Source organism: Rhinolophus ferrumequinum, chromosome 2 (assembly GCF_004115265.2).
Source record: "Rhinolophus ferrumequinum isolate MPI-CBG mRhiFer1 chromosome 2, mRhiFer1_v1.p, whole genome shotgun sequence".
NCBI classification, from domain to species: Eukaryota; Metazoa; Chordata; class Mammalia; order Chiroptera; family Rhinolophidae; genus Rhinolophus; species Rhinolophus ferrumequinum.
The window spans coordinates 51,435,782-51,463,297 of NC_046285.1; the positions used below are offsets into that span (position 1 = coordinate 51,435,782).

Consider the following 27,516-nt stretch of genomic DNA (forward strand, 5'->3'; position numbering starts at 1 on the left):
CAAATTGTTACAAGGATTGAATGTAATACATGTAAAGTGCACAACGCAAGATCAGGTTCCTAACAGAGAGCAGCGAATATTATTGCAAATTCTGCAGACCTGAATCATTACTGATATTTTATATCTTTGTATCACCAATATCCAGGCTGGGAATGTAAACACCTCAAGTGGTTTTAACTGCTCTTCTAACCAAAGTAAAACAAAACCAAAAAATAATAAGTTAAAATAAAATCAAAGAACTGTAAGTATTTTTAGATATATCTGCTCTCAATATTTAGAAATAGAAAGTTAAATATATTATTTTAGAAACAAACAGTTAACAATATGGCAAACTCTAAAAGAAATCATATTTACTTATAGTAGCACACAGTAACTTAGAAGATCAAGTTACTTTGCTATCAGCTGGAATTATATAAGTTTAGTAAAATAACACTGGTTATTCACACTGCTCAGAAGCTCTGAGTGGTAGTTACATAATGTCTAAGTTTACCACTATTAGTTCTTTATTCACCTACTGGTATAATTTTGAGTTAATTTTTTAGAGGAGGAAAATTATTATTCATCAGCAAAGGTGGGCATTATCCAATACAAAATCATACACAATAATAAATAACATATATGCAGTAACCTTTACTTCTTTCTCAGTACGATGATTAGTATCTCCTTTAATAATGGGCTAAAACAGTAGGGACAAAGTAACATCCTTTTCAGTTTTAATAGCCAATGAAATTGTAGAACTTTCTAAGTAAAGGGCCAATAAAAACTAAGGTCTACATACTGAGGATATTATCAACCTACTGCAAAGAGTGTTAAGAATATTACTAGAAAAAAATTGTATGTGAAAGCATTTATAAACCATGAATCACTATATAAAACTGTTCACATAACCATCATAAAAAAAAATTAAAAACCTCAAATTCAGAGCATCAGCTACAAAGTGTTCTTATCAAAAATTGTTTAACCTGAACCTAAAACAAGTCTTAACCTAAGCAAGTTAATTCACAGGAAATACAGGGGATTGAGGAACAAACTAAACACCAGAAAAGCAAAGCATAAAAGCGTATCCAGAAGAGGACATTCTACAAGACAAGTGGTCTGGTTTCTTTAGAAAGTCAGTATCATGCAAGAGAAAAGAAATTGTTTGAACGTAAGGATTTTTCTGTATAAAGCAAACAAAAAAAGACATAGCAAACCAACTGCAATGTCTGAGCTTTGACTGGTGTGTGTGATTGTGGGGTAAGCTCTAAGAGACATTGTGCCAATGAAGGAAATTTAAATATGGACTATTTTCCAGAAAATATTAAGGAATTTTTTTGTAGAAGATATATGTGTGAGAGTATGTGTATAGCTATATAGCAGGACACATATTTCTATATACGTAAGAGATAAATATTTTTATATATGTAGGAGATATACATTTACAGATCTATATATACACACCGAGACAGGATCTCCTACAAAAAACAAAAACAACAAAAACCCCCAGAACTCCTAGTGTAGTATTATAACCCCAAGAGCATTAAATGAGTACTGAGCAATTGGGTACCAATATCTCAAGTAGCCCACATCACTACATAAAATCATTATTTCTGTTATTTTAAGTCAAATTTCAAATATTAAATTTCTATGTTACCTTTTATTCTACAATTAGCTAACAGAAACACTGCTATATTACCCTTCAATAACATCTCTAATGAAAATCTGAACCAGTGCTGCCCAGAAGAACTTTCTGCAATGATAAAAATGTTATATAGAGCCCCATGGCTCAGGCGGTTGGAGATCCATGCTCCTAACTCCGAAGGCTGCCGGTTCAATTCCCACATGGGCCAGTGGGCCCTCAACCACAAGGTTGCCGGTTCAACTCCTCGAGTCCCGCAAGGGAGGGTGGGCTCCGCCCCCTGCAACTAAGATTGCACAGGGCACCTTGAGCTGAGCTGCCTCCCGGATGGCTCAGTTGGTTGGAGCACGGGTTCTCAACCACAAGGTTGCCAGTTCGATTCCTTGAGTCCCACAAGGGATGGTGGGCAGCAACCCCCTGCAACTAAAGATCGAACATGGCACCTTGAGCTGAGCTGCCACTGAGCTCCCGGATGGCTCAGTTGGTTGGAGCGCGTCCTCTCAATCACAAGGTTGCCGGTTCGACTCCCACAAGGGATGGTGGGCTGCGCCCCCTGTAACTAGCAACGGCAACTGGACCTGGAGCTGAGCTGCGCCCTCCACAACTAAGACTGAAAGGACAACTTGACTTAGAAAAAATCCTGGAAGTACACACTGTTCCCCAATAAAGTCCTGTTTCCCTTTCCCAATAAAATCTTTAAAAAAAAAAAAAGTTATATAGTTGCCCTGTCCAATATGGTAGCACTAGCTACATATGACTACTGAGCACTTAAAATGTGATTAGTGTTACTGAGCAATTGAATTTGTAATTTTATTTAGGTTTAATTAATTTAAATAGACATTGCAGCTAATGGCTACCATATAAGACAACAGAGCTCTAGACTAATATAATTCAGAATAGCATTTCACTATCTAGTATGGTCAAAGAATAAAGTGCTCCCTACGTGAATTTTCAAAAGTTCACTCACATCGTGCTACTATCAATTGAAATGCTTTAATTCTAGGTCTTATATTCATCTATTGAATGGTCCTTTCTAATTTGCTATATCTGAGCTCCTATGGCCTAGAGAAACAAATATCCATATTATTTTAACTATATCAGGCTTAAGACAAAATAAGCTGAGTAAAACACACATTAGAGTGGCTATTATCAACAAAACAAAAAATAAAAAGTATTGATGAGGACGTAGAGAAATTAAACCTTTGTGCATTACTGATTTTATTGGGGAAGGGGAACAGGACTTTATTGGGGAACAGTGTGTACTTCCAGGACTTTTTTCCAAGTCAAGTTGTCCTTTCAGTATGCAGCTGCTGTGGAAAACAGTATGGTGATTCCTCAAAATACTAAACATAGAATGACCATTTGATCCACTTCTGGGTATATACCCAAAAGAAATGAAAGTACAGACTCAAACAAATACAGGAATACCTCGGAGATATTGAGGGTCCAGGTCTCAACCACCACCAGAAAGCAATTATCTCAAGAAAGCAAATATCACAATAAAGCAAGTGACACGAATTTTTTGCTTTCCTGGTGCATATAAAAGTTATGTTTACACAATACACTGTAGTCTATTAAGTGTGCAATAGCATCAGGTCTTAAAAAACAACGTATGTACCTTAATTAAGAAATAGTTTATTGCTAAAAAATGCTAACTATCATCTGAGCCTTCAGTGAGTTGTAATCCTTTTGCTTGTGGAGGGTCTTGCCCTGATGTTGATGAAATGCAGTATCTGTGAAGCGCAATAAAGCAAAGTGCAATAAAATGAGGTATGCCTGTATCTGCACACCAATGCTCATAGCAGCATTATTCACAATATCCAAAAGGTGAAAGCAACTAAAATGTTCATCAATAGATGAATGGTTAATCAACAAAATGTGGAATATACAAACAATGCAATTGTTATCCAGCCTTTAAAAACAATGCAATTCTGATACATTCTACAACGTGGGTGGATGAATCTTGAAGACATTAGGCCAAGTGAGTATGTCATAAAAGGACAAATACTCTGAGTCCACTTATATGAGGTACCTAAAAAAATAGTGATTCATAGAGACAGAAAGAACAGTTGTTACCCGGGACGAGGGTAAAGCAGGAATGGGGACTTATTGTTTACTGGTATAGGGTTTCAGTTTGAGATGATGAAAAAGTACTAGAGATGGATAGTGGTGATAGCTATACAACAATGTAAATGCACTTAACACCACTGAACTGTGCACTTAAACATGGTAAAATTTATTGTACGTATATCACAATCACATTTTAAAAAAACAAGATGAGTGAGAGTCTAGGGGACATTAACTGAGTAAAGTACATGGGATTTAATATGTGAGTTTTATAATATCTATTTCAGCTATTTAGATATCTTTGTTTCTTATTGAGGTCAGAATAACTGATACTGCCAGATAATACACAACTTAAAAATAGATTAGTTATCATACTTGGCTACCTAAAACCATTTGCAGAACTACTAAAATATTTCTGTTAACACATGTTAACAGAACACACACAATACAGTATGGTGACGTTTTTGGTATGACAGTCTGTCACAGTTATCACTTTCCTTTAAAAAGAAAAACACACACAAACGCATACACATCTTTAATCTTAACCAATATCTCATCTTGACTAACATTCCATAGTTCATCTATTCTATTTCATTTGTCTACCACACTTCTCCACATTTAGGGTGCCCCATGACTATAGAGAAGAGCAATGTAACACTTCTTCAGAAACTATTTCTCCATTACAATTCCTTCAGTTGTATCAGTAAAGAATTTTCAAGGTGTACCTAATCAAAATGGGCACCTCCTGCAAAAATTGCACTCACAGACTGAACTGTTCTTATGAGTCCAAAGTACGTATATTTTATATTTCCAGTGCTATCAACAGTCCTTGTTCTTCACAGTTAATCTACATTTTACATGTCAGAAGAGAATTGTATCACTGATTGTAACAAAAAAGATTTAGCAAAAAAAAAAAAAAATTACTGTGACAAGTATTTTTACAAAATAACATTCTAGGATTCAAAATATTTAAAGTATTCTAAACTGGGGAGTTTATCACTGAATTCCACAAGATATCTGGCCTAAAGTAAAACAGAAGTTACTACACAAATAGAACTCAAAGAAAAAACAAAAACAAACACGGTAAATCTTAGCATTATTCCAATTTCTATTTCCTGGAAATCCACTTAACATGCCAAAGTCTTAAAATCCAAGTTATTCTCAAAAGACCAAATTCATGAAAAAAAGAATAAGTTTACTTTGAATACTTAAGACATTCAATGAATACTAATGGAGTGAATATGTTTGGAAAGAGGAATAAAAGAATTAAACGATCAGATATGATAAAACAATAATGTTTTGGGAAGATGGAAAAAATTATATTAATACCTGAAGTTTTCCAATTTAAAACATCTAAAAAGGTAAGTTTCTATTAAAAAATTGATGGTTAAATTTTAAGGTACTACAGAAACTTAAGCATACATTTATTTTTAATTTCTAACACTAAACATTATTGAAAAATATGAAAATTAAATTAACCACCTCTTTCACAGGCAATGAAAATTTCTCAATTCTGGTTTATATAAGTCATTTTATATATTTCAAAATCCAATGTCAATAATAGGGCTACTCATAATTATATTAAAATATATATACTTTGAAAAGAAAATGTAACCTCAGCAAAGTAACATTTCAATAATCACAGTTCTCAATACTATGTTATCAGGAATTGCCAAATTTACTAACCATTGTAAATTGAGAGTCCTTTAACAAAGCTATGCAAACACTTAACTTGAGTTCAACTCTAAACTTAAATCTTCACTATGAAAATGTAAACAAAATGGGAGAACACAGGAGTAGCCAAAACGATTGCCATTTAGTAGACAAGAGTGACTTCATACTCATCTGAAAATCCATATATCTTACCCACTTAGATAAATAGATAGATAGATATAGATCTATTACACGCAATTAAAATAACTGATTACATTTTTACTTAATATTCTGAAAAAATTATTTCCTTTGCAAATACTGATACACTAAAACAAGCAAGAGAAAACAAGAAAATGCAGGAATGCTAAAACATGTATTAGAGAAAAACTATCCTTTACTTAACTCACAATTAAAAACATTAATTTTGTTGAACCTACTGGATCAGTTTTGTCACACTCTATTCTTCATTTTTCCCACAAGTGCAGTTCCTGAACAAAGATCTAAATTGTAAGTTCACAAAACTACAACATGTACAACAGAAAAAATGCTCAAAAATTAAACTTGAACACAACCAGCCCAATAGAACAGAATCATTCTTATCTATTACAAAAATATATATATTTTTTGAAATCTCTAAAATCACACTATTTCAGAATTCTCAATTCTAAGTAAAATTTTCTTTTAAGTAAAAAGTTTTCATTTACCTTTGTTATTTTCTTGCTAGAATTCAAAGTTTGCAATCACCGGGAATAAAAAATGTACAGAATTCCAAAAATATCTCAAAAGGGGCTGAGTCAAAAGTTTTCTAGCTTTTAGTGATAACTGACATCACCCTAAACAGAGAAATTCACAAATCATGAAACATTTCTCCAACTAAAGAAATAAGGCAGTACTAAATCATGATCAGAGTAGGAAGTCTAATTAACACACTCAAGAATGTGTAATAACATAATATAGGCAACATCTCTTATCTATGAGAAAATAATATTTAATGGAAAAATATATTAAGAAAACCTTAAAAGACACCTCAGCAAAGATGATACACAGATGGCAAATAAGCACATGAAAACATGCTCCATGTATGTCATTAGGGAAAAGCACATTAAAACAATGAGATACCACTGTATACCTATTAGAACGGCCAAAATACAGAACACGGACAACACCAAATGCTTACGAGGACATGGAGCAATAGGAACCCACATTCACTGCTGCTGGGAATGCAAAATGGCACAGCCACTTTGGAAAACAGTTTGGTGGTTTGTTACAAAGCTAAACGTACTTTCCATACAATCCAGAAATTGCACTCCTTGGTATTTACCCAAATGAGTTGAAAACTTAAATGTCCACACAAAATCCTATACACAGATATTTGTAGCAGCTGAATTCATAATTGACAAAACTTGGAAGCAACCCAGACATCCTTCGATAGGTGAATGGATAAATAAAACATGGGACATCCAGACAATGCAATATTATTCAGTGTACACACACACACACACACACACACACACACAGAGCTATCAAGCCATAAAACGATGTGGAGAAACCTTAAATGTATATTACTAAGTGAAAGAAGCGAATCTGAAAAGACTACATGCTGTGTGATTCCAACTATATGACATTCTAGAAAAGGCAGAACTATGGAAACAATAAAAAGTGATTGCCAAGGGTTGGAGGTAGGAGAGGGATGAACAGGCTACTGACTACAGAAGACTTTTTAGGACAGTGAAATTATTTTGTATGCTACTATAATAGTGGCTACATGTCATTATACATCTGTCCAAACCTATAAAATAAAGGTAAACTATGGACTTTGGATAATAACGATGTGCTCATGTAGGTTCATCAACTGTCATAAATGCACCCGCTGATGGGGGATGTTGGTAATGGAGGAGGCTATGTATGTGTGGGGACAGGGAGTATATCGGAAATCTCTGCACCTTTCTCTCAATTTTGCTATGAACCTAAACCTGCTCTTAAAAACAAAGTCTTTAAAAAAAGATATGAGCTATAAGGCGATGAAAAAGACAGAAAAACCTTAAATGCATATTGCTAAGTGAAACAAGCCAATCTGAAAAGGCTACATACTGTGATTCCAATATGACATTCTGGAAAAGGCAAAACTACGGAGACAGTAAAAAGATGAGTGGTTACCAGGGGTTGTGGGGGAGGGAGGAGGAATGAACAGGAATGCACAAGCAATTTTTAGGGCAGTGGAACTATTCTGCATGATACTATGACGGTGGAAACATGTCAAAGCAACAAATGTGTATGTCAAGTTTATCAATGTATAACACAAAGAGTGAACCCTACTTTAAATTATGAACTTTAGTCAGTAACAGTATACTAATACACTGGCTTACCAACTGCAACAAATATATCACACTAATGCAAGACGTTAATAACAAGAGAAATGGGAGTGAGGCATGGTGATGCTATGGGAACTCTGTATTCTCCACTCAGTTTTTTCAGTAAACCTAAAACTGCTGAAAAAAATTAAAATCTAATAATTTAAGAAAATATATAAGGGAGTATACTAATATATAAGGGAGTAAAATGTATAAGGGAGTAACAAATGTGTATTTTGAAAAGCAATCTCAAACTATTTCAAAATACTTTCCAATGTATTAAAGATTTAAATGTTAAAAATAGAAGCCATAAAAGAATTTAAACATATGTAAATGTTTTTATAATCTTGGGGATAGGAAAGCCTTTCTAAGCATGATATCAAGGGCACAAAGTGCAAAAAAACAAATGGTAAATCTAACTATATATAAATATATCTGTATATTAAAAAATCAAAGTTTAAAAATAAATGACAAAGGAAGCTACCTGCAACTTACATGGCAGAGTTGGTATCTCTAACATAGATTTTATACCTCTAAGAAAAAAGGAAAAAAAGGTGGTTGGAGGGACAAATGACAGGAACAAGTAATTCACAAAAGAAATTAAAATAAACGATGTTAAGAAAATTCTTACATCATTGGTTATTTCTTTAATCAAAGAAATACACAATAAAACATCAAAATGGCTAAAGGTATATTCCACATATCAGAGTAGAAAATATTAAAAAGATGGAAAATACTCTGTCTTTTAAGGTATAGTGAATTAGTCATTCTTCCCCATACTGCCTAAAAAAATTAAATTGATATGACATTTCTAAGGGTAATTTAACAAATTAAATCAAAAGCCTTTTTAAAATGCACATCCCCTTTACCAAGCAATTCATTTCTAGGAATTTATCCAAAGAATATAATAAAGAATGTAGAAAAAAGAGGCATATACAAATGCAATGCTGTTTATAGTTCAGAAAAAGTACATGCCTAAATGCTCCTAGGAAATCATTAATAAAACAACAAATCTATACCATGTAAACAGTCATTTAAAATGGTACAAATTTATTAAAATGGAAAGACATCCAATAATGAATTTTGCAGTATAAAAACAGTTAATATGTATAGCACAGAGAAGTCACATTATATGCACTTAAACCCAACTGCAGCACTTCCCTCCACCAAGAAAAGGGGCAATTCACCCAGTAAGTGAATGTCACAAACAAAAACTCAGAAGGGAGAAGATTGTTCCCTTGGGTACTGTCCATTTTCAGGTGCCTCCATAATGTGAGTATATCTCTGTACCTTAACTGTGCTGAGTGTGATTCTAGAATTATGTGCTTTTAGTACAAGAGGTCACTATTTGACAAGCCAACTACTACTTCATCTGTTGCTGAACTCAAGAAACAATGATTTCATTCCACTAGAGGAAAAAATAATTGTATTGTAGTTAATGAGGCACAGTGTTAAATTCCTGAAGGATTTTCATGGATAATTTTAATCTGATGTGATTTTTTCACCTTACATGCTAACTTTAAATATCAATCCCCACGTAGGAAATAATTCTGTTTTACTTGTGATAGGAAGTTTGTTTTGCAAAATGAAAGTGTGTGTGAGAGTGTGTGTGTGTGTGTGTGTGTGTGTGTGTGTGTGTGTTTAAAGAATAACATTCTGAAAGAACATTCACCCTATGGAAGAAAAACAGAAGGCTGAATAAACACTGAAATATAACCTGCCATTGCAGAGGAAAAAAATTGTATCAGTTAATTGACTAAATGCAAGTACAATGTTTTTATTAACTAAAATATTCACTAGTCAAATCTACTCCAGCACAGATACACAGCTTTCTTCTAAGCCAATGTACATTTAAATAGCCATTTTGATCCCCAAAGAAAAAGAACATCCTTTAAAATTTTAAAGTATTACAATTCGTGTTTCACACTAGAAACGGGAAAAATATCAAGCCAGTGTCCAAAAATAAATTATTTCAACAGTTTACTATTTGACTAATAGTCATAGGGTATTCATTCACATGCATATTCTTTAAAACAAGGTGTGTATCAAAAGGAACAAAGCTTCTCAGAAATGGCTGATTCCAACGCTGGGGCAGGATATGTACAAGATGAACCTGGAACACCTTGTTATGTCAAAAGAAAGAAAGTACTAAAAAAATGATGGGGGCATGTCATAAGGACAAAGGAGCAAGCTTGAGAGGGCTCCCACTAGATAAACCTGAGACAATCTGAGCACCAAAATTATTAAAGATGGTAATAAATTATCGATCACAGAGAGAGAGAGAAAGAGACAGAGAGACAGAGAGAGAGAGAGAGAGAGAGAGAGAGAGAGAGAGAGAGAGAGAGAGAGAGAGAGAAAGAGAGATGGGAGGGCTTTTAATTACAGTAAAATGCCAAGTATTAACTGGAAAATGTAGAGTATTACTGCTGTTACAAAACTGTCATTTTTCAACTGTCATTTTCAACATAGTAAAAACTGATTCAGGCCAAGTATTATCAATGGATGCTAAATTCTAGGTGGAAATTTTGCTAAAAAGAAGGAAATATGCATGGTGTTAAACTGTGTCCCCCACATATTGCTTACAATATGCAAGGGGGAAAAGCAGTGACTGTACAGTAGAGAAATCACATAACACCTTAATTTGGTGATCAAAATCAACATCACCAATGAAGGGCAGAAGATATCATATACCTCTGGATATACAGAACCCTAAAGAATACGAGTATATAACCTGAATCTAATCACAAGCAAATAGGGTTTCCAAGCGGGAATTCCCGCCCGTTCTCAGGAACTTTTTTCGCTTTCCCGTTCCCGAACCCCGAGAAAAGTTGGTCAGGAAATGGGAAAATCAGCTCCTTTAACCCAGGTGGTTGGTAGTATCAGCCATCACTTTGTGGAAATGATTCATTGCGGCGAACAGAAAACAGTTTGTATCTCAGGATTCGGGAACGGGAAAGTGAAAAAAATTCCTGAGAACGGGTGGGAATTTACTCCTGGAAACCCTACAAGCAAACAAAAGACAAACCACAAATGAGAAACATTATATATATAAAATAAAAAAAAAAGAGTAGTGGAGAACTGTATTATTCAAAAATGTCAATGTCATAAAAGACAAAGGAAGGCTATGGAAATGTGCCCACATTAAAGGAGACTAAAGACACGTGACAACTAAATGCAATACCTGGGCCTACATTGGTGTACTGGAAAAATAATTAGAAGAGGAAATATTTAGTAGGGAAAATATGACCCTACATTTATGAAATAGCTTAAACTAGAAGAAATATTTACAGATGCTTTTACAGCTCTGTGATTACAAGGTTCTAAAGAGAATTCAACCAGATTCAATAAGCACTGCATCAGAGGAGTAGTAAGCAACACTATTAGCAAGTAATCTAATTCAATCAAAACCACCAACTGAAAAATTAATAAAATTTTCCTCAAATTCCATGTTTTAGCCAATAATACAATCCACATCGGCTTATGTTTTCTCAAACCTAGCCTGCAAAGTCAGCAAAGTTACACACACACACACACACACACACACACACACACACACACACACACACAGTTAGCAACAGACTAAACTATAACATCACTGGGACCAATAATAAGCCATAAAAAAATCTAAGAAATTCTGACATTTACCATTATAGCTGGAAGTTTACAAACTTTGATTACTAATACACTTTTCAAAATGTGTAAATTCCATCATATTCTCCTTCAAAGTAAAGTGTTTTAAAAAAATACCACTGACCCTACAGATCAGTATCTACCGTGTTTCCCCGTAAATAAGATCTAGCCAAACCGTCAGCTCTAATGCGTCTTTTGGAGCAAAAATTAATATAAGACCTAGTATTATATTATATTATATTATATTATATTATATTATATTATATCCGGTCTTATTTTGATATAAGACCGGGTCTTATATTAATTTTTGCTCCAAAAGACGCATTAGAGCTGATGGTCAGCTAGGTCTTATTTTCGGGGAAACATGCTTGTTGTTAGTGTTCTTTATCACATTAAAATATTCAATTTATGATAAAGAACATCCTAATGGTTGACAATGAGGAGAGACTCTGGACTCAGATTTGCTGAGTTCAATTTCTAGCTTCACAATTTAGTACCTGAGGGCCCTTGGACAAGAGACGTCATCTTTTAGTGCCTCAGTTTTCGAATCTATAAAATGGTATAATCACCTCATAGGTGAATATACACCTCATAGGTGAATATACACCTCATAGGATTATGATAACTAAATGAGATACTTATATTAGCACATAGAAAGCGCTCAATAAATGTTAGACATTATTACTTTTTACACACACCTAAAAAAGTCATACCCTGACATCCATTAGGATAGCCACTGTAAAGAAAATTGAAAATAACAAGTATCAGCAAGAGTGTAAACAAATTGGAACCCTTCTGCACTATTGGTGGGATAGTAAAATGATGCAACTGCTATGGAAAACAGTATGGTGGCTCCTCAGAAAATTAAAAATATAATTACCATATGATCCCACAATCCCACTTCTGGGTATATGGCCAAAAGAACTGAAAGCAGGGTCCGAAAGAGATATCTGCATACCCACACATTCATAGCAGCAATATTCACAATAGCCAAAAGATGGAAACAACCCATCGATGGATGAATGGATAAACAAAAACGTCGTTTCCCTCGTATATACATACAACAGAATTATTCAGCCTTAAAAAGGGAGGCAATCCTGTTACATACTATAACATGTATGAACCTTGACATTAGTCTAAGTAAAATAAGCCAGTCACAAAAAGACAAATACTGTATGAATCCCCTTACATGAGGTATTTACAGTAGTCAAAATCATGCAGAAAGTAGAATGGTGCTTTTACCAGGGGCTGGGAAGAGGAGGAGGAGGAAGAAAATTGTTGTTTAATGGGTATAAAGTTCCAGTTTTGCAAGATGAAAAAGTTCTGAACTATTTCACAATAATGCGAATAATCTTAACACTACTGAACTATACATTTAAAAATGATTAAGCTGGTAAATTTTATTTTTTTATAGTTAAAAATAAAAAAGGAGTCATCCTTTGAAACCAAATATAACAAACTTAAATGTCCTTTACCATACCAGGGGTGCCAAAAACATGTATACACAGGACATCACACCCCAATACACTGAGTATTACAATTTTAATACAGTTTTTTCCTTTCTTAAAATGTGAATACATTTTTTTGGCACCGTCTGTATTTACAAGGGCTAGTGAAACTATTAGTTAATAGAATAGCAACAGATAAGTAGGAGCTAACAAATCTCAGAAACTGGACTGCTATAACATAAGCCATCTTCATTTCGAAGCAAAAATAAAAAATAAAACGATGCATTAAAATAAGCTTGTTATATATTGTAGACACAATATACAAATCACATGACTCAACTTACTCGAGTCTTTAAACCCAGCCTGATACTGAGCCCAGGTTTTGCTCCTGTGCACAAGGAAAGCAGATGAGTCTTCTGATCCCGTGAGTGTAACCCCAGGGGTGTAGACTGACATGAAATCTCTGAGGAATACCAAGGTCATCATCTCAGATACGAGACAAACCCTAAAAATCAGAAATGACCTCAAACCACTATGGATCTGAACCTGAACTCCGACAATAATCAAACCATATCCAAGCTTTACTCACAAAATTTTCAAATAAAGTATTTTAAAAATGAGAATATAAAATCAAATATATTAAGTTTTCGAATTGCTCTCACCTAAATCAGGGATTAAAATTAGGCAGACTTTATCTCACATTTATTCAAAAATAATCACCAGATGCTTTTAGTAATAAATTTTAAACAAATATATAGCTCATGGATTTTTTTTTTTTGATATAACTTTAAATATTAAGCTCTAAAGAAACAACTTATCAGCTGAAACTCAAAAGTTAAAAACATTTTCTGCTTTCAATCATTTTTTAATCTTCAAGCCATCCTTAAGGATACTACCAAGCATAAGAGCTACAACAATGGTTGTCATGTTATTGAATTGAGAATACAGATATTGAGGATATGAATTAGAAGATGCACGATTATTTCATGTGTCACTACAATGTAAAATCACTGCCAACATACAACAGTTATAAAATGCATCCCAAATTCAAGGATATCAAAATATCTAAAAACTGGTATCTTAGAACTGATATAATACAATATGTACATGCTTGTTACTATAAGTGACAACCCCAAGGTACCAGAAACATAATCTATCGACTACAGAGGGAGGGGGGGAAATCAACATTTCTATAACACCAAAACCCCAAACCTCACATGACCTTTTTTTTTAAATGCATGAAAACAGTTAATACAAACTACCAATTCAAAGAATCAAAATAGTTGATGCAGACTGAAAGTCCAAAGAAGTAACCAGATAATTCACTATACCTTAAGTAAATGATTTCCAAACTCAAGAGTCAAGAACCTAAGCACCAAATGATTTCTGAACAACTCAGGTGGTCAAGACCCATGTCTCCTTCAATCCAATGGTCCATAGACAGCAGCTCAGAGGACAGAGTGCCACCGAGTAAAGGGAAAAACAGTTAATCCAGGATTTTTTAGTATATGCTATAAAAACAATGGATTCTGGTATAGTTTAGGGCGACTTACAAGTATAGAGTACATTCTCACACTGTGTCAAAAACAATGGAGCAGGTGCAGAGGAAAAAGAAAATCTTACTGACCTAAAAATTTTCAGACTAAGAAAAGTAATAAAGGCTAATAAATTAACCCAATTGCAGCAACCACAAAAGAACACATTTATTTAGTAGTGTCAACAATTCAATTACGGGATATAAACATACAAACACCTCTAAGTTTACCTGTTTCAAAATGCCTAAAATCGATTACTTTCCATACACCAAAATCTGATACCACATCCCATAAAACATTAAAATATAAGTCAATCTAAATATCAAAGTAAATTCACAATCAATGAAATTATACAGGACAAAGAAGATTCACAAAGATAACCTTAATAATTAGAAAACTTCCAGAATTCAATTATGTATAAGAATAGATACAAATATATGGTGATGGAAGGAGAACTGACTCTGGGTGGTGAACATACAATGTGATATATAGATGATGTAATACAGAATTGTACACCAGAAACCTACGTAACTTGACTAACAATTATCACCCCAATAAACTTAAAAAAAAAAAAAAAAAAAAAAGAATAAACACATTCAAAACAGGCAAGGCAGAATATGTAAAAAATTTCTCCAAACATAGGAAATCTACCTCTAGTCTATGGAGAAATCTAAGAATTATAGATTGTTTGGTTACTTCACAAACCATTTAATTTTCTTAAGTTGCAGACTCCACACAGAGGAAGACTATTGTATCTAAGTCTACATCTATATGTAAACAAGGACGTATTTTTTTCCTAAACATTCCTAAGTTTAACTTTGATTTAGAAAACCAAATAACTAAAAATGATTTTTCCCTTTTTGCTGTTTTTTCAGAAGAATCCAACTTGATCATCCATTTGGACCTTAAACATCATAGAGCTTAGAAATTACAATGTAAAAAGTGTCTATCAGTTTAAACAAAAAATGCAAAATCTTTGTAATTTTTGAAGATGGGTGACAGGTACATATAGCAGTTCATTATACTGTTCTCCCTATTCTTGCAAATGTTTTTTTAAAGTTATAATGTTAAATTTTTTTTAAATTGTTCAGGTGTTTTGAGTGGTCTTCTTTAAAACCTTCTTGAATTCTAAAACAAATTCAGTAGAAAGTATCAATTTACCACCCCAATAAATTAAAAATAAATTAAAAAAAAAAGTATCAATTTACCAATAAGTTATCTGACAGGGTACACTAAGTTAAAGGTAGTCCTTAAATCATATCAAAAGTTATTTTATCAATAGATATATGTACGCCATATCTACTTGGAAGTTACTGAGGAAACAACTATAATGCAATGAAGCATACATCCTATTTTAATATGTTATACAGTCAATAACTAATTAAAAAAATATTTCATTCTTAGAATTGAAGGGGACAAATTTTCTACTTCAATGGTTCGCACACTTTTCGAGGCACCTGGAGAAGAGGCCAGAGATAGATCACCTTGTTTTATATAATGGGGATTGGTTACAAAATATAAGATTTTGTTTTAAAAAAGGATCTAACTACTTTGAAAAAAGGCTTAGTAACCACTGTTGCATTGCACCCACATATTACAGTTACCTAGAAAAGATTAAATGATTTGTATAATGTTATTTGATTAATGACAATGTCAGGAATAGAATTCAGGACTTGTAACTATTTGTCCAGTTCTCCTTTAAAACAATGCACCATCTCAAATTTAAGTTACAATTAAGAATAAAATGGTTTCAATTTTCTTGTCTATAAAATAAGATTGGACAAAATCATCTCTAAGATTTTCCAGATCTAAAATTCTGACTCCCAGTTTAAACAGAAGTCTATGTTAATGCAACGAATGTTCTTACACATAGCAAAACTCTTCAAACATTTTCAGGCACTCCAGAGAAATTCAAGTCACAGAAACAAGCTAACAGTTATTCAGTTGTTACCTTTTGGGTTTGGAAACAATTTTGTAACTACTCCCTTTTTTAGTTGTTAATGCTAGGATGTGAAATATTGTTTTCTAAGACTAAAATAATCATACTGAAAGCTTTTTCAGTTCTCAGATATTTTTGAAAAGGATATTGGCCTATCAAAATATACAATTCACTGGATGTTAAAGTTACTGAATGCCTCACAGAGAACTAAGTACATCACTCTCTTAAGTCTTAAATAAACAAATTCAGAGGAGCATTAAACCTAGCTGACACATAATGGTCACAAATAAAATTTTAATTCCCACCTATTAAAGCCTGAAAGAGGTTGCTCTGAAATATGTTTATAACTCGTTCTATGGAACTTCTGAGCTGTCTGTCTTCAGTCTGGCTTAGTTTTGAACGATATTCCTCCAAAAGGTGCAATGCTCTCTGGGTATCTGAGAAGAAAAATAGAGTCTGATTAAAATTATATATTTACAAGAAAGTATTACACACTAGCTATGTAGCAAATGATTCTCTAAGACAGCTAAACAGTTCCCAAAATCCATCTCGTCAATAGATGCTACTATGTTCATGTATACACATATTCCCTAGAATGATCCAAAAAAAATTTAAACATGTCACAGTAGAAAAAGGAGGAAGGTGAGTAGTTTGTAATAAATGTGTCTGGTAGGTAGACAATAAAAGATAATTTGATAAAAGTATTAGTAACATAGTTTCAGCTGATCTGATATGCAAAAGCAGATTATCTACAATTGGTCATTATAATCCAAAGCTTAAATGTTTCAAAATACTAGCTCTTAGCCAGTTCCACATTTGCTCACAAAAGTGTTTAGTAAGAATGATAATGAAATATTAAAACACCAATTCAGAGTTTTTAAAGACATTGCAGAGGGGAAAAATTGCCTCTTGATAATCACTAGAGAGATGCCAAGGTAAAAAGTTTGACAAACATACAGGTGTTTCCATCTTCTGAATGACGTGAGGCTTAGATTCCCTAAGTAGTAAGGCTAGCCAGCACTGTGCCATCCCATCAGAGTTCCACAAACATTTTTAAAATACAGCAATGAGAAAAAAAAGGCATACAGAAAAGCAAGTGACATCCACAAGAGATTTCCGAAATAAATTCTCACCTTGCTTCCGGACCGGCATTTTTCTCCAGAATCAGGAAGAGTACACACCTTTAAAAACACAAAACAGAAAGGAAAAAGAACTAAAGAAGAGAATAGAATCCTGGCTAAACTAGGATTTCCCCCTAAATCTCAAATCGAAAAACTCCCAGCCGTATTTGAAAAGCTCACCTGGCAAAGTTTTCCCAAGTGAAAGGAAGGTCCTCAGTGTCAGTCAATTTAGACAAGGTTTTACCTAGGGGTGGGCACCTCTCTGCAAATTAAGAGCAGGCAGAAGTCGGCTTCCAAACTGTCTTCCAAAGCTGCCCCCTCTCCAAAGGGCACTAAATGCCTAGACGTGGGGCCATCCCTCCCCCGGCATAAGTATGCACACTCCCCACCTGCTACTGGCGGGTGTGGGGGGAGGAGTGAAGAGGCGCTCCGACCCTTAGCCCCCTAAGCCAGCAGAGGCTGTAAAGCGCTCCGAGAAGGGACCAGCGGGGCTCATCACCCCGCCCTACCCGGGCCCCTACCTCTCGCTTGCCTTTCTCCTGGCTTGCTTCCTCCGGGCTACTCCAACAGGGGCCGGACAGGGCAGCGGCCGCTCTCCACGACGCCCTGGTGCCCCACATGCACACCTCCGCGGGCCCCCACACCTGCGGCACCGCCACAAAGTTCCTGAGAGCGGCGTGCGCTCGGAGCTGGGGTGCGCTTCGATCCGACTCGGGGCGGTTCCCCCGCCCTGCTCCGCTCCACGTCCCCCCGCCCCGCCCGGGGCAAGGAGCTGAGCTGAGGGGGGTGAGGGAACGGGGGAGGAGCTCCCCTCGGCGGCCGCACCCCCACTGCCTCTTCCTCCTCCTCGGCCGATGTCGCCGCCGCCTCCTTACTCGCCGCAGCCAGCTAGCCCGCTCGCCCTCTTCCCTCCTAGCCGCCCCACCCCCGGAACCTCGCCTCCTTCGGCGCCCCCAACCGCTCTCCCCCCAAACTTTCCGCCAAGATGGCGGCCCCGGAGCTGGATTGCCGCGCCCCCACGTGATCGCTTTCCCGGCGCTCTCAGCCAATGGGAAGTGAGGAGGCGGCTCGCGCCGAGCCCCGGGCTCTCAGCGCTGCTACCTTTGGGTTGGAAAGGGGAGGAGGGCCGGGAGGGGCCTGGGGAACGAGAACGGGGACCAGGAGAGCATCCCAAGTGAACCCCCTCTCTTAAAGGGGCGCCACCGTAGAGGCTCTGAGGACAAAGGAGTGACACATGGACTCTACAGGTGGTCTGGGATGGCCCTGGCTGAGCCCGCCTTTACCTCGCCCTAGCCCACCGGTGTGTCCCTCTGTTCTGAGCGAGTAGCGAGCCAGACCCGGGAAGGTCGGAGTGTCTGAAGACAGACGTGACTTCACCTATACGAGATCCAAGACACACATTCCGAGACACCCTTTAACCTCACTAAACACGTGCTGTTTTCATCTCCGCGTCAGGAGAAAGTGCCTGACACCCCGAGGCTTGGATCCCCAACCAAGAAAAGCGGTCTCGGGGTGGAGTTGACTGTGCCACCCACGTTAGGGGCGGGAGAGAATGGGGCCTAGGAAGGGAGCAAGGGGGGAGTTTGGGCGGGGGGTGGTACCATCTCTGCACTATGTTCTACTTTGTACCGATCTTTTTAAAGTTACTATTCAGTAAAAGGTTTTGGGGGGTTGAATTAAAGAAGGGCACGTAAAATAAGAAGATTGATAAGAGTTTGAGGGTTTTACTAGAGGAGTTTTAAGTCTAAGTGATTAATTCAAAGCATGAATACATTTAATGATGGGAAGAGAAAATTCGTTCCTTCTTTCACTCTCCCATTCATTCATTCCCCCCTTGCCTGCGACACCTGCCTCGTCATAAGCCTCAGGTATTACCCAAGCTCAGGCGGCCCCTTTAAGAACTCACCTGCAGCCACCTCCTCTGAAGCACAGCCGCCTTAACTCGCATTGCTGGTTTAAGTTTCGACTGCACCTCCGAGCGGGACTGCGGGCGGGCCAGGACCCCGTTCAGGGGCTGAGCTACCCAGGTTGTAGAAAGAATCTCGCGGAAAGCTCTCCAAGTCACTGCCCAGGTCCTTGAGCCCCTTCTAGATAACAGGGACCTCCCTGCTCTGAGATCCAGAGAGAAGAATTTGCCCAAGGTCACCCACAGTTAGCGACAAAACTGGAAACACGGAGATTGTGTCTTTCAAAACCGAAAGACTCTTCCCAGTAAACCCGACAGCCTTTCACCGAGGCCATATCCTTGGAATAAAAAGGAAGTCTGGGGAACCTTGTACTGTAACCATTAACAGAAGTATAGTGATTCAGAAGTATAGTGACCACTAGTTTCACTTTGGGATTGCACCTTGAAATTCTAACTTGTGAGAACCCACCAGACCCACGCAGTTTAAGATAATGAAACCGAGATCCAGAGAGGGGAAGCAACTTGCCCAAGGACATATAGCCTAATCAGTGACAGCAGCCCAAAAGTAGTTCTCCTAGTTCCATTCCGGGCTCTTTCCACTGTGATTTTGGGGCAACTTGACAGTGGTATGTTGGTATAATGGCATCAAGCAACTGTTAAAGCAACATTTCATAGAAGAAATGGGATGGAAAAGTGAAAGGAAGCTCCTAAAGACAAGGAGCTTGAATAGAGGGATTTTTGAAATAGTGAAATGGGTTTTTTTTAATAGTGAAAATGGCTGGTGCCATGCATACTATTATTATCAAGATTTCATTGACAAACTGTGATTCTATTCTAAGAATGGAATCTTCAGAATTCAGGAAACAGAGGAAGGGATTTTGCCCTTCTCCTTAATATTATTCATTGCTCACAAGTGTTCACTTGCTAGGCAACGTAGATAGAAATAAATAAGATCCAAGCCATGCTCTCAAGGACCCCACAGCCTAGTAACAAATGGATGAAGGCCAGTGCAGCTTTTTCCAGGAGCCACTGAAAAGCCAAAAACAAAATTTGTGAGTTTTCAATGTCCTCCTTGTCCTTCCCTAAAAATAAAGGGGGGAGGAAGGAAGAGGAGACAAGAAGGCACGATGCCTTTTCTTGTCATCCTCTAGCCCCACGTGGCTGTCAGCATTATCCAAAAGTAAAAATGAAGCTACCCGCTTGTTCCACCCTTAGGGGCCAAGACAAGTCCCAGCCTAATGTGAGGGGCCTTTACTTCCCATTCCTCCTTTCTATCCATCTGTATTAGTTATCTATAGCTGCATAACAAAGTCCTCAAAGCTGTCACTTAAAACTTAGTAGCTTAGTAACTTAAACAGCAATAAACATTATCTCACAGTTTCTGTGGGTCAGGAATTCAGGAGGACCTTCGCTGGATGGTTCTGGCTTGGGGTCTCAAAAGATTGCAGTCAAGATGTCTATCTGGGCGGCAGTCATCTGACGCCTGAGCTTAGATTAAGGGAGAATCTTCCAACATGGCTCACTGACATAGCTGGTAAGTTGATGCTGACTCTTGGCAGGAAGCCTGTTTCTCACCATAAAGATCATTCTACAGGGTTGTTTGAGTGTATTTGTGACTTGGTGGCTGATGTCCTCCAAAGCAAGTGACCCAAGAGAGCAAGGCAGCAGCCACACTCTCATTTCCACAATATCCTATTCGCCTGAAGAGTATAATATCCCCCTGAAGAGTATAATACAAAGGAGGAAAGAATCACTAGGGGCCATCTTGGAGGCTGGCTACCACATCGTTGAAACATGCAATGCAATGGCATCTGGATTTTTCTAAACAACTTTTATTTCCTTGAAGTCTTCTTTACTTTATGCAGGTAGCATCTGCCATTGAATAGGATCCAATGTAGGATCTGATTACTTTTCCAATCTCCTCATTTAAAAAAAAATTTTTTTTTTCAGCCCCAAATTAGCTATCTCTCAGTTCTAAACCTTCCCTTCCCAAGCACCCCAACTAAGCCACACTTATAGCTCCACGTCTCTAACTCTGTCCTCTCCCCTGTTCACATTCCCAGCCTATCCTCTTCTGTAAGGTGCCCAGGTCCGCCAGACTTTACTGCATCTTTTGTTTTCACTCTGGCCGAGTGGCAGTGTGCTGCCTGTGCCAGGCAATCACTAAAAGGAAAGGATTTGATGCTGTCAGAAATGCTTATGCCAGTTTATGCTGCATGAAGAGGAACAGTGTTGAGAAAATGATGGAAGTGATTAAGCTGGTCAGACCTCCACAAAATGCTCAGGGGGGCATTTCCTGGCAGCACACTTTAAGAGGGATCTAGACAAACCAGCATCTGGAAAGAAGAGAGTAGCCAAAACGATAGGGAATATGGAACCTGGCCCCAGAGGAACAATTGTAGAATCTAAGGCCATTTCTTTGAGAAAAGAGAGGACCCCAGGGAACTTGACTTCATTCTTCAAACAGCCTTATTCTGTGTATTCAGGGGGCAGGACTAAAACTAATGGATGAAAATTACAGGGATATAGGAAGTTCCTCTTTAACATGATTTCTCAGAATTGTTCTAAATTCCAAAAAGCTGCTGGAAGGTGGTGGGAGTTTCCCATCAAGCAGAGGCTAAAGAATCCAGCAAGGCTTCCTTCTCAGAGGGAGCAAATACCCAGGCCAGCAAATTGGACTAAGTGACCTCTGAAACCAAAGTTCTAAGCACTTAAAACTTCAGTCCCTTCTTTGGTATCAGTACCATGTTATATACATCAAGAATCCATTCTACCCAGTTTAATTGATACTGGGATTGACCTCCTTCTGCATAGATAATTCTTATGAGAACAAAAGGTACAAGTTGAAACCAATTCTTTTTAAAATGTGGACAGTTGCCCATCTCCATGACAATGGGCACTGAACTCATGCTCTTTAATGGATGATCCACCCTCAAAATTTTATATTATGGAGTAATGGGTTCCGAAGTAGGTGTAGGACTAATAACCGCCTGCCATTTAAACTGGTATACTCTTATACTGGTATACCCCTTCATATAGTAGTCAATGACATATGAGATGAACTTATTGGTTATAACCTCCCACTTTGCAGGAGAGGACACTGAGAAAGGACAAGATAAATAACATGGTCTAGGACACCATTGCTAAGCTGGTACTGGAGCTGGGACTGAACATTAACTCATTGTTTTTTTCCATTAAACTGCATTATCCTTTCTCTACTTGACTTCTTCCTAAATTAAAAAAAGCAAACAAACAAATAAGCAAACAAAAAACAAAATTGTGTGTATGTGTGTGTGTGTGTGTGTGTGTGTGAGAGAGAGAGAGAGAGAGAGAGAGAGAGAGAGAGAGAGAGAGAAATGGAGACAGAATTAGAAAGACAGATACTAAGAGAAAGACACTGAGAGAGATTCCGATAAAATCAAGTACAAGTAATAGGCTAGTCTGTTACCTATTTATCATATTTTGAATGCCTTTAACAGTGGAGACAATTTTGATGGAAATAAAAATGTCACCTCTGATCACAAAGAAATAAATATCCACACCCTGGTTATTTGGGTGTTATGACTAAATGAAAAAATTTTTTAATGCAAAGGTGTTTACTTAAAACTCTGTACCTTCCTTCTCGTCTTTCCTTTACCCCGATAAGTACCCTTGAGTATGAATGGTTTCACAGATGTAAGGAACCTCTCACCTGGCCCTCAGACACCCCTCTAGTACCATCATCTCATTTGACAGACATGAAGTAAGCTCCAGAAGAGCTCCCAGACAGTATCAGCACATAGTTATCAAAGGACTTTTCCCTGACAGCAAAATGCTACTGGCATTTCAGAAACAATTCATCTTCCTTTTGGTGGGGAGAGGGAGTGGGAATTAGTAATCTTTTCTAAAGATACATTTCTAAGTTTAACCAAATTTGCCTTTCTGCTTTTGACGAACCCAGGGTATTGACAGAACCGTAGGATCCCATATTGAAATCCTTAGGATTATACTCAAATCTCCTTACATGAGACAGCCCCCTCACCCCGCTCCCTGCCAAGAGGATTACCAGTCTCTATTCAAAGAAAGCTCTGGGTAGGGCCCCTTGGTTAGATTATCTTTTCAAAGGTGAAGAACACAAACTTGGAAACTTAATTGGAATTTGAAGAAAGACTATTAGAATTTTAGAAAGTCATTTGTATTCCATTTCTGAGATGTGGCTTGGCTAATGAATTCTGATAAGCAAAAGAAGCCAAAAGATTCTTTATAATTGGACGTGGATTAAGTCCAGTGACCAATCTCCTTTAGCACAAAAAACTGCCACAGTCTTCCAAAAGCTTTCTGTGCCAGTCTTTCATTTTTGGGAAATGACACTCGCTAGCTAGAGCTGTAATTTTCCTGTTCCTCATGTTGTATAACCCCGAGTTCTTTTATTATTCCCTTTTATTTTAAGCTCACAAGAAGAATGATAAAAGCAAAGAATTATTTAAATTTTACTTTCCATTTAAATTTCCTTTAAATTAGATTAATTTCTTCCAAAAGATAATTTTATCAACTGAGATTAACTATCTGTAATGAAAACATCCTCTACCTTTTATAAATAAAGTGGGTTACAGTTGAGAAAACTTCCATGTATGCTTTTTTAAAATGCTGCAAAAATTCTGCAAGTTGGATATCATTTCAAATTGCAAATTACCATATGAATAAATAAAGCCAAGTCCAAAGCTGGTAGGAGACAACAAAATAATAACTACAAAAACAAAAATAAAAGGGGGGCGGGGCATTATCAATTGCTAAGGAGGATGAATAAAATAATTTAAGAATAAGGGAGGAGTAAATATTTAATAAGAAATGTTACCATAATAATTTAAAGAAGCTTGGATTCAAAGGAGCAGAATAAAGATACGTCTTTATTATTTTTTTCTCTCAAAAAATCACTCCCAAAATAATAGAACAAGAAGCAAATTATTCCTTCATCCTCAAGAAAAATAAGAGTGCCTAGTAACACCCAACAAGACAGAAAGTAATTGGAGAGTTGGTCAAATTCAAGTGCCTGGGCTGGGGGTTGGAGGAGTGGAAAATACTAAAGAAAGGTACCAAAAAAATCCCAAGCAGGGTAAAAAAATGTGTGTGTGCGATGTTAACGTGTTACTTCTGCATGTTGAATATATGATTGTCTGTTCTATTTAACCTCTGTGCTTCTGTGACTATTTGGAATATTTCTTACTTAAATTTTTAAATCTAAAATACAATGCAGGTACACTTGTCTTGAAGAATCCTGAAAGAACTGAAGAAATAGAGGTTCCAGATACCATTGAAGATGAGGTACAGGTGGGTATGGTGGGTAAGAACTGAATGAAATCGAGAAAATTGTTAAATACCAATACAGGTTTAAGGAGAAGTTAGATGCTAGGTTCCCACACACTCAGATAGGCAACCACCTTTCCCTACTCCTCCAAAAGGTAAGAGTTTTATTTATGGGAGAAAAAGAGAGGCTTTAGATTTGGGGACACCAGACACAGAGGAAGATGGTGGTGAGTTACAGTACTCAGAACAGAAGAACGAGTAAAAATCTGCACGTTCGACACAGAGATTCTCCCACACCAGCCCTCTTCCTCCTCCTAGATCCAGGGACCATAACTGGACAGATATCCTCCAGACAGAAAAACTGAATTGCCTGAGAAAAAAGGATCAAAGAGATTTATGGTTGGGAGGTTCACAACAACAGTTAGGCTGAGTCATCAAGAAAATGCAAATCAAAACTACGAGATACAACTGCACACCTACTAGCATGGCGAATGGCTATAATCAAAAAGACATATCTGTTAAGACATACCCACTATCATAACAAGTGCTACCTAGGATGTGGAGCAATCAGAGCCCTCATACATTGCTGATGGAAATGTAAAACGGTGCAGCCACTTTGGAAAATAGTCTGGCAGTTTCTCAACTGGTTTAATATACCATTATCATATAACACAACAATTCCATTCCTATGTAAACACCAGAGAGGACTGAAAACATGTGTCCACACAAAAACTTGTACACAAATGTTCATAACAGCAGATAATAGCCCAAAGTGGAAACAACCTAAAAGTCTATGAACTGATGAATGGATTAACAAAATGTGAAATATCCATACAATGAAGTATTATTCAGCAATAAAAAGAAATGAGGTACTGATATGCTATAACATGGATGATCTCTGAAAACATTATTTTAAGTGAAAGAAGCCAGTTACAAAAGACCACATATTATATGTCTCCATTTATATGAAATGTCTAGAATAGGCAAATCTATACAGACAGAAAGTAGATTATTGTTTGCCTAGAGCTAAGGGGCATGGAGCAGTGAGGGGTTGGTGGTAGAAGACTAAGGGGTGAGAGGTAGTTTTGTTTTGTTTTATTTTGTTTTTTGAGGTTAATGAAATGTTCCAAAATTAATTGTGGCGATAGATGCACAACTCTGTTAATATATTAAAAGCAATTGAATTGTACACTTTAAATGGGTGAGTAGTATGTTATGTGAATTATATCTCAATAAAGCTGTTTTTTAAAAAGTCAGGTTACCACTTCATTGCTCTTCAAGAATGTTGACCAGTCAACAACCCACTCCTACGCATACAGAACTTTCAATCAGCTCAGCTTTCAACAAAAATAGACAACCAAGGATCATCATACATTTGGGGAATACCTCCATCATGAAAGATGGAGACTCAAAATGAATAAAATAAGGGAAAAAAAAAACCTCAAAGAAAATAGGAGTTCAGAGTCAATCCTAGAAATATAGGAGAAAAACAAAGAAATTATAATTAATATCCTCAGAGAAGATATTGAATCCATGAAGACTATAAACAAAAAGGAAGAAAATAGTTCTTCAAAATTAAAATTTTGAAAATGAAATGTAAAATTCAATAAAAGATTGGAAGATAAAGTCAAGGAAAGTTTCTGGAAAGAAGGGAGGAAAAAAGACAAACAATGAGAGAAAATATAAGAAAATGAGAAGTTTGGTAAGGAAGGGACATCAAAAATGGGAATTCCAGAACAGAACAGAGATCAGGAAGGAAATTAACAAGTAAATAATACAAGAAGTTAGTAAAAGAAGGAGAGGAAGTTAACAAGTAAACAGCACAAGAAATTTATCAGAACCATAAGATAATAGTCTACAATTCAAAAAAAAAAAAGCTGATTGAGCATCAGCAATAATGAATATAAAAAGACCCACACAAATACACATCATCGTTATATTTTAGAACAAAATCTTCCAGAGAGAAAATAAACAACAACAACAAGGAAAAAAACAGTCCACATACGAAGAATTGGAAAACAGAAAGGCATCAGAATTCTCAATAACATTGAAAAATAGGAGATAGTAAAACAATGCATTTAAAATTTTAAGGAAAAATTACTTTTCCTCAGGATTATATGCTTGGATTATATGAATAACATTTCAAAAACTTTTTTTCAGTGTCTGAAAAAATTTATCTCCCATGCATATTTTTTTTAGGAGGCTTCTGGGTGGATGTGCTTCAACAAAACAAGGCTGTAAACCAAAAAAGTAGGAGAACTAGGATCCAAGAAACAGAATCCAACATGGAATAGGTGAAGGGAATTCCCGGGATACTGGTTTAAGACAATTTCAAGAGCACAACTGTGTAGCAGCTGGTCTTTGAGAGGAGGCAATACAGATTGGAAGGTGGGAGGACTTTAGGATCAATGTATCTGAGATAGAGATGGAATTGGTAAATTATTAATAATTGATAGTTTTGATTATATGGAAAAATGTAACAAGAAAAGATTTTCAGAGCTGTTGGAGGGAGTGGAAAAACTTAAGGAGATGTTGAAAGAAAACTAAACAAATGAAAAACTTCTAATTATTCACTCCAGGAAAATAAGTTGTGTAAAAAAGAAAACATAATCAGTATACACTATTTGGCTCAAAAGTACAGTATGTTTGTAATCCCAGTAATGAAAACATAATATAATAATGGAAACTAATTTAACCAAAAAAGAGAGAGATAATTGTAATAGGAGAATGAGAATCACTAAACTAAAAGTTTTACCTATCATAATAGAAACCCAATTGATTATCTCAACTGCTAAACAGAAGTATCAGTTTTCTATATTAGTTAGTAATATAGAAGGAAATTCCAGAAAAAAAGCTGAATGAAGTGAAAGTTTCTCTCCAGAGTGGGAGCAGTGGGGAGGGGAAGTCAGGTCAAGGAACTACTTTTTCATTATTATTATGACTTTTAGCACTCTTTGACTCTTAA

At 36.5% G+C, this 27,516-nt stretch overlaps 1 protein-coding gene across 13 annotated transcripts in view; it reads right to left on the minus strand.

Annotated features, from left to right (window-relative positions):
• Positions 1-18,294, minus strand: part of DLG1 (discs large MAGUK scaffold protein 1) — a 238,327-nt gene extending 220,033 nt beyond the window's left edge. For 8 of the 13 annotated variants that reach the window (XM_033128099.1, XM_033128091.1, XM_033128081.1 and 5 more), the window contains exons 1-3: positions 17,884-18,255; positions 17,375-17,422; positions 16,547-16,678 (exon numbers count right to left, since the gene is read on the minus strand). In XM_033128099.1, the coding sequence (XP_032983990.1) occupies positions 16,547-16,678; positions 17,375-17,393 (151 nt within the window). In that variant the 5' untranslated portion in view covers positions 17,394-17,422; positions 17,884-18,255. Of the gene's footprint in view, positions 1-16,546; positions 16,679-17,374; positions 17,423-17,542; positions 17,625-17,883 lie in introns of all 13 variants that reach the window. The other 5 variants (XM_033128025.1, XM_033128009.1, XM_033128014.1 and 2 more) reach the window with 4 other exon arrangements.
• Between the last annotated feature and the right edge of the window lie 9,222 nt (positions 18,295-27,516).